This window comes from Neolamprologus brichardi, chromosome 5 (genome assembly GCF_056152115.1).
Source record: "Neolamprologus brichardi isolate AB-2024 chromosome 5, ASM5615211v1, whole genome shotgun sequence".
In the NCBI taxonomy this organism is placed as follows: Eukaryota; Metazoa; Chordata; class Actinopteri; order Cichliformes; family Cichlidae; genus Neolamprologus; species Neolamprologus brichardi.
Window position 1 is genome coordinate 11,319,247 of NC_142108.1, and position 7,751 is coordinate 11,326,997.

At 42.5% G+C, this 7,751-nt stretch overlaps 1 protein-coding gene across 1 annotated transcript; it reads right to left on the reverse strand.

Moving 5' to 3' along the window:
- Window positions 1-3,727: 3,727 nt before the first annotated feature.
- On the reverse strand, window positions 3,728-6,862 carry camk2n1a (calcium/calmodulin dependent protein kinase II inhibitor 1a). Its single transcript, XM_006784454.3, has 2 exons — window positions 6,149-6,862; window positions 3,728-5,312 (listed from the first exon to the last, which is right to left on the reverse strand). Exons 1-2 carry the CDS (start codon window positions 6,315-6,317, stop codon window positions 5,239-5,241), a joined length of 243 nt encoding a protein of 80 aa, XP_006784517.1. The 5' UTR covers window positions 6,318-6,862; the 3' UTR covers window positions 3,728-5,238.
- Between the last annotated feature and the right edge of the window lie 889 nt (window positions 6,863-7,751).

The following is a 7,751-nucleotide window of genomic DNA, read 5'->3' on the forward strand; positions in this document are numbered from 1 at the left end:
TCCGCCCGTCATCCCCGGTGTCACTTCCTTATGTTTTTCCGTGAGTTATGGTTTCGGGTTTGGTTTGTTATTAGTTTCCCCAGTCTAGGTTTATGTTTAGTTCTGTCCTGGCTTTGGTTCTTTTCCACTGTAAATAAATCCGCATTCGCATCTCCACCGCCATCTGCATCTTGGGTCCTCATTCATTCCACAACACGACTGTTGCCCCAGCCGTGACAATTATAGTCAACTGATATGATCTAAAAACCAAACCAGGTGAGAAAAGCTGAAATAAACGGTGAAAGACAGACATTTTTTCAGAAATGTCTTCTTTTTTTATACTGTGAAAAAAAACTTGTCGATTGCAGAAAAACAGGAATATAAGAATCTGTTTCTTGATTACTTTGGTGTGGTATGAATGCCAACTGAGAGGAGGGTCTTGATCAATACAAAAAGCTATAAAGCGTGTCAAACACACAAACTTCAAAAGCTTGCCCACCTTCCAGCGGCCAGGCTTTGTTTCCAGCCCCCGGGCCTGATGTTTGACACCCCTGTTCTATGGGATGACTTCATGTTTACACGACTCTGAGTAAGCTACCTTCACAGTTTGTGCTGTTTGTATTGTGGTACCTGTGAGCTTTTTTTTAATAAAAAAATCTCTTAAATAATACCGTTAAATAATAATTTCTCAATATAAATACAAAATAAAAACTAATATAAAAATGCTAAACTGTGACAGCTACGTCTCACTACTCTGCAGCCACTTTGGTAATGCCTCGGGGCAGTTACCTTTCACTCTGATCATGTATCTGGTTTTAGTCCAACACATATACAACCTCACTTTCTATTTCTAACCTTGCACCATACATAATGAAGTTAAAAGCTATTTTTATGCACACAGATCTGTTATTTATTGCTCTGCACCCACATGAATGTGGAATCTCCCAGAACTTCCTCTCAGCTTTGACACCGTTCACGAAGCTTTGGATGACTTGCAAAACTTGTCTTTAATGCTGATGAAAGAACTCGCTCAACAATTTGGTCCAAATGAAAGGAAAAACTCTCTTTTCAGAAATACTTCATAGATTCAGCTCATCTTTAAGCTTCACAACTTGTGGGAAACGAGAAGATAAAACTCGGCTTTCTTCTAATGCTGAAAGAGAGACATTTGTTGCAGCTATAACAGTTTTGTTTGCTTGACTGTGTTCTGTAAATGCTTTTCTGGGATACTGTATATCTCTAATATATAGGCTATGTTCCTTGCAACCTGGATTGGCTGGTTCCTTTTTAACCTCCTGCACATGGATTGTATTCATTTTGAACCTATTCTCTGGTTAAATCCCCCTTAACTTCACCAAGGCTGAAAATTTCCCTCTACATGCACAGCTGGATAGGGGTAAGACTACACACCTTTGGAGCAGGAGTCGCAACTTCGATTGAGTGGGAACAGTTTGTGAGCCAGGACCAGGATACTGGCTAGACACCCCACCCCCCCGCTAAATACCAAACCCTTGAATGGCACGGCTACGTCTGCAGCGAGCTTGGACACAAAACATTTCACTGTATGATTGTGTATGTGACGAACAGTGTTGGTCAAGTTACTTCAGTAACTAATTACTGATTACTCCCCCCCAAAAAAGTAATCTCTTTACTGATTACTGATTACTTATTTTCAAAAGTAATTAATTACTTAGTTACTTTTTAAAAACACGATTTACAACCTGAATAGGTACTAAAGCAATAGATCTTTCAGCCCAATTCTACTTTTTCTGCATAATCCATCATACAAAATGTAATCAAATGGAAAAGTCTCTTTTTAAAACTTGTTTTATTAATTTTAATCTTTTAACTTTATGCATCAAGCAAAAATGTAATTATATGCAACATTCTATGACTTGAAGAAATTTTTTTAACATTTAAACCTATTTTCTGCACATTCAAGCACATAAAATAAAATATATATTTTTTTTTTTTTTGTTTACACTCACTCTTTCAAATAGATGCAAGTAAAACACAGCAGAAAATAAATAAAATCAAAGACTAGCAGTCCTGTTGCTCTATTTTCACTGTAAAGCAGGAGTAGGGTAGGCGGAGGTTTGCCCTGGTGCAGGTGTGCCGCAGCGGTCAGTGGAAGAATCTGAGAGTTTCTCTGTGAGTTTCCCATTACGTCGTAGCGCACTCGGTGCTTGCTTGGAAGTTACGGGAAAGTAACGGTAATCTAATTACCGTTTTTGCAATAGTGATCCCTTACTATACTTGTTACTTGAAAAAAGTAATCGGATTACAGTAACGCGTTACTTGCCCATCTCTGGTGACGAATAAAGCTTGCTTGTTTCTTAGAAAGAAATACCTTGATCCTTGGTATTGGGACACAAAATGCCCAATTTTATCCAAAGTTGTAATCATAGAAATTCCTGCATCGAGATTCAGACCTGGTTAATTAAATTAGGATCAAGTTGAGCCAAGCTGACCCTACGTCTTGTTACATTTCTATGAAATCAGTCAAGGTTGCTAATAAAAAAGAAAATTAATACTTACCCAATTCAGGGTTGCGGGACGGACTGGAGCCTATCCCAGCTGTTTGTTGTGGATTCAAACCTAGGACCATGCTACCGTGAGGCAACACAGTTCACCACTGTGCCACCCCAAACCATATCATCTAACCTAACTGGCAAATGTAAAAATTATCCACTTATCTACGAATGACACTTTTTTTTTTTATCTCCTTCGCGCAATCACAGGTCAGACTCTAAAGGTTTGGTTGTGTGGGAACAGTTTGTGAGTTTTACTTCAGACTGAGGAGACCCAAACTTCATCCAACTAATCGAATCGAGCATTCCATGCACGATTTTGTATAAAAAGATCCACCGCACAGGCAATCGTAAACCGCTACTCCCCAAATGTAACATCCTCTGATCCTGTGTGAGGGGATAGACTCTTACTGCAGTAGGCATCGCTGTCATGCTTTACTGCCATCTTGGAGGAAGGGACTATTTTGGCAGGATAATGTGGTCACGCCACAGAGTGAATAGGGGGTCTTGAGAGAAGAGGGCAGAGATAAGAGAATGGAGAGCATTCCATTAAAGCCCTCGATTGCATCAAGCCGAGGCTCAGGGAAGACTATTCTGCACCGAATACCCACCGCAACACCCATCAAGTGCAAGGTGCATCTGTTACCATGGTACCCGGCGCAGGCAGCCCCTTTCATGTCTGTCAAGATGGGGAGGGAGAGAGAGACTAGCAATATGTTAGTCTCGCCTGCAGTTGGAGCTGAAACGGACATGCGAGTGCCTGTGTTTGCTTGTATGTATGCGTTTGTAGCATAGATACAGGTGGCCCGGGTTTTAAGATGCCGTACGCTGACAGAGGCTCGTCACACAACATGAATCATTTAGCCGCCACAGCAGAGCTGGAAATGTCACGTCTCATCAGGATTGCTCACGCCTTGGTGCTCCTGCACCATTCACATCTCCGGCAGCGGAGTTGAGGGACGACTTGATTAAAGAGAGAAGCTGAGATTTTAAATGCAAACAGACATTTATTGCATTGGGAAGCAGTGGTGTACATTTTCCCCACAAATTAATTTGCAGTACTGTAGCACTTCATGAGATCAGAGTCTGTTGTGCAGTTGTCCAAGCAGTGTGTCAACTTTCCTTTTCGGCAAATCACTACAAAGTTTAGATTCCAGGCTCTTTGATGGGATTACTCGCTCATCATGCCGTCTCCTTCCATATCTGCTCTTTCCATATCTGCTCTTTCTTTAGGATGCTACTTTCTCACAGTGGAAAACGCTGACTTGCCAGATAGGCAATCCAATAACAACAGGAGAAACTGTACAAGGAACATATCCAAAATTTTAAGCCAAGCTATCTGCTAATGTCTCTCTTATACAAAACTATATTTTTTGTGTTTTTGCTACAGATTTAAAACAGTTTTAACAAAAAAAAGCAACATCAAGTACATCATTCCTTATTGTAAACCACAATCAACACTAACAGTAAATAGTACTTTGTCATAATCTTTATTACAAGATATTAGGCCACTGTACAAATCAGTGTGAATCGTACAGTACAACGCAGAGTTAAGACTGTTTCTCGAGGTTTGTCATTCAAAGCTGTATACGAGGTGCTTCAAGAATACACAAGATTTTCAGAATTTTCTGCCATGCATGCATGATTTTATATTTGCCATGCATGAGTCGGTATTTCAGTGTTTTAAGAAAGAGCCCTAAAAAATGGCAACCCAACAAAACAATTGAACTCAACGAGTAAATGTATAAAGCACGAAAAATAACAAGTTGTCCGGTACAGTATATCCCTCATGAGATTTGGCACACACAATAATGCACAATGCAATATAAATAGTCTTTTTTTGTTATCAATAAGGTGTGTACAGTCAAGTTACAGTATCAACCAATCCAGGTGAAAGCCTGGGAAGCTTACAAACAGGTGGGAGGTACACGGTATATAAATGACTCGTTAGCTGCAAAGTATGGTAACAAAAAACACTCAGGCAACATCAAGAATTGTTAAGTGAAAAAAATATCACTCTCGTTTGCTCACAGTTTTCTCAACATACAAAAAAACACTCCCTCAGGCCTTAAGTCACTGCAAAAGACATGTTCCCAAGGATCAATAATAAATAAAGTCTTCAACACGAAACAAACCAGTTTACCAATTCCCACTTTGTGCAAGAAAATATGGGCTACCCTTTCCATATTTACAAACTGCTATTCATTTGCTCTCGCTCAAAATGAAGAGCAAAACAAATGGTACCACAGGTTTGATTGATAAGTTATAGGAGAATTGTGTGCTTTAGGTTTTATATTAGATTTTTTTTTTGTATCCTGTCCCTGATTTCTGCATTTCGACAGCATTGCCTCCTGCCTTTACCACCCCACCACTGCACCCCTTGCCCTCCCCCTTCCCCATTGCCTTCTCCTGCGTTTGTATTTATGGCAAAACCCTGTAGTTGAGGGTGTGTGTGTGTGTGTGTGTGTGTGTTAGTGTAAGTGTGTGTTGGGAGTGAGGGGGGAGGGTCCACTTGGGGGTCTCCTTTGCTGCCATCTCCCACCCCTGCCAGCATGTGTCATCCGGACAGCCATGACTGACTGGGAGAGGAGGGTGTGGAAGTGCTGCTTGCTGCCACATGAGAGAAAGTGCTTATATACAGTGTCTTTGGATTAAAACTGGTAAATATCGCCATAAAAAATTTAAAGAGTGTCTTTTGAGGGGGGGTGGTGGTGGTGTGCCGACCACTCTAAGCCTCTGCCGGGGTCTTCTCTGTTCCATTTTTCTGCGCTTCGTCGTCGCCATTCTCATCCTCAATCACAACTGTGGATGACAGGGGAGAGAGTTAATGAGGGGAGGGGAAGGGGGGGGGGGGGGGGGGGGGGGGACTCATCTTGGTGTGGCGTCTTGAAAATTCAACATCGACACAAGGGTGTCAAAGCCCTGAATCGTTAGTGCTGCAACTGTATGAGCATAAGTGATTTGTGCATGCATGAGAGCGTAAGCCCATGCAAAAAGAGCGCGATAACCACGAATGTGCATCGGCGCCTCTGATGCATATTTGGGAATGTGCAGGTGTGACTGTACGAGTGTCGGCTGTGCACCTACAGGTGCAAGTCTTATGTGTCTTTGTGTTTGCCCATGTCTCTGTGCACTACTGTATATAGAACTATGTCTGTCTAAATGTCTGTGCCACCACAACTGAGCCTCAGTTTTCAAGGACTATCTACCTTGGTAGATATGCAGGAATGCAGGACACACAAAAGCACATACATGGCCAGCCTGACTTGATCATGCAAACACAATAATCTCCATCACACTGCATATAAAACTCGTTCAGCCATTCATCTGGGAGGGGACAATCAGCACAACTCTGTTGAGCAAGATTCAGGAGGCATTTAGCGGCACGCACTGCGCATCCAACTTGTGTAGCAATGCGAACAGAATATTAAAAAAAAAAACAAAAAACCACACAATACACACGCATGCAAACAGCAGACTGGTTCGCTGACCATACACTCGACTGAACATCACGTCAAGGCAATAGTGTTGCCGATCTGGTTTCTCAGGCAAACATCCTTAAATATGGTGCACTAACAGCCGATGTGCGCATTCACCACATCACCATACAGGCGAAAACGCCTTAATTATATAATTACCCCGTTTGCTCCTGCCTATTTGCCCGAGTTTCGGCGGACGTTTGTTCTGTGAGCCGTTGAAGAAGTTGTTGGTGTCTTGAAGACGACAGGTGAAGGAAAGGTGTCCCTCGTCGCCCTCATTTCCATAATGACTCATATTTTCTTCGTTGAAAGGCAACACTTCCGACATCTCCAAATGCGTCTTTATCACCAAGGCGCACAAACTGAAATGTATAGCTCGTCGCCAAGCTTGAACCGGCTCCTTCGTAAAAAAACAAAAGGGGAAAATAAACAATGAAATCTGCTGGCACGACCTAGCCCTTTCTGCGTGCCCAGAAGACACGTGTCTGTCTCCGTAGGTGCGCGACAGAAATATCAGTAACTCAAAATGTCCTCAGTTTCCCTGCTCGTGGAGGCTCGGCAACATTATTCAAAGAAAAAAAAAATGGGGGGGAGAAAAAATCCACAGGCTTTCTCTCTGTGCGTATTGCTTTGGAAATGGAGGCGCGCGTATAACCGAGCCGTGAAGCGCCCGCTGGTTTTGAGCGGCTGAACCCGTCGCACGGAAAATCTGAGGAAGAAATGCAAATTGAGGAGCGATGCAAAACACGGATCCCGGGGAGACCTGGCGAGGGAGCTGTTCGGGGGTTTTCTGGTGCAGCCCAGAGAAGCCAAGTCCAGTTGGAGTGGTGGTGTAGTACTGCCAATGCTCCTCTCTCCTCGAATGTGGATGTAATAAAAACAAATGGCGATTTGAAATTCGAAGGTGGCACATAAATGGGAATCGATTCATATCTTTATGTGTGGAGGGGGGGGGGAAGCAATTCCGATTGCGACACCAGTTAACGAGCACGAAATATTAAAACCTCGAGCCTCTTTTTATTAATTTTCAGATTTTTTTATTAGGGTTCGTGGGGTTTACGAGACCGTCAAACCTCACCAGATGATGGCAGTCTTTTCACAGGACACAGTGACTTTTGGCCCCGTGGCGCACTTTAAGTTCCCAGCTGAGGCCCTGGTGCTGTTTTCACGTTATCGCCCACAGTATCTCGGGAAACTGCACATCAGCATTTTGGAGTGAAAAGAACGAAGGTTAGCATAAAAAAGCAGTGACTGTGTTTGTTTAAAATATAATCCATGTTACAGAAACGGTGGCTAAATATCAACTAGACCCCCAGAAAGACAACAGTATGAATTTTTTTCTTCATAACATAATTATTCTGAATAGTATGCTGTAACAGTATAATAGGATCCACACTGAGAACATTTCGCCTCATGTTAGCACAGAAAAGTCTAACGCAGCCTGAAAAGGTGTTTGGTTAAACTGATTCCTCTGGAACTTCTTTGACCACCCACTGCTGTCTACTGTTTGCATTAATCTCACTTCTATAGGTATGACAGTACAATGGACTGTCTTACAAAGCAGACAGGGCATGGAGGAACGGACAGGTATTCAGTCTTGAGATAGACTATCCTTTCTCAGAGGAACTTCCCTAAATATCATTACACAGACAATGAAATGAAAAATGATACGGGAGCCTGCAGCAGAGCTTTTTAACTTTTATGTGCCGGCATGACACACCTCCTCCCTTCAGAGCTGAGGTGGCAATGATTTTATCAGAGG

Bases quoted from the DNA above. Each gene is read 5' to 3' on its own strand.
- camk2n1a (XM_006784454.3), bottom strand. From the start codon at position 6,317: ATGTCGGAAGTGTTGCCTTTCAACGAAGAAAATATGAGTCATTATGGA. The intron at 5,313-6,148 runs GTAATTATATAA...TGTCATCCACAG, and splicing joins AATAGGCAGGAGCAAACGGG to TTGTGATTGAGGATGAGAAT.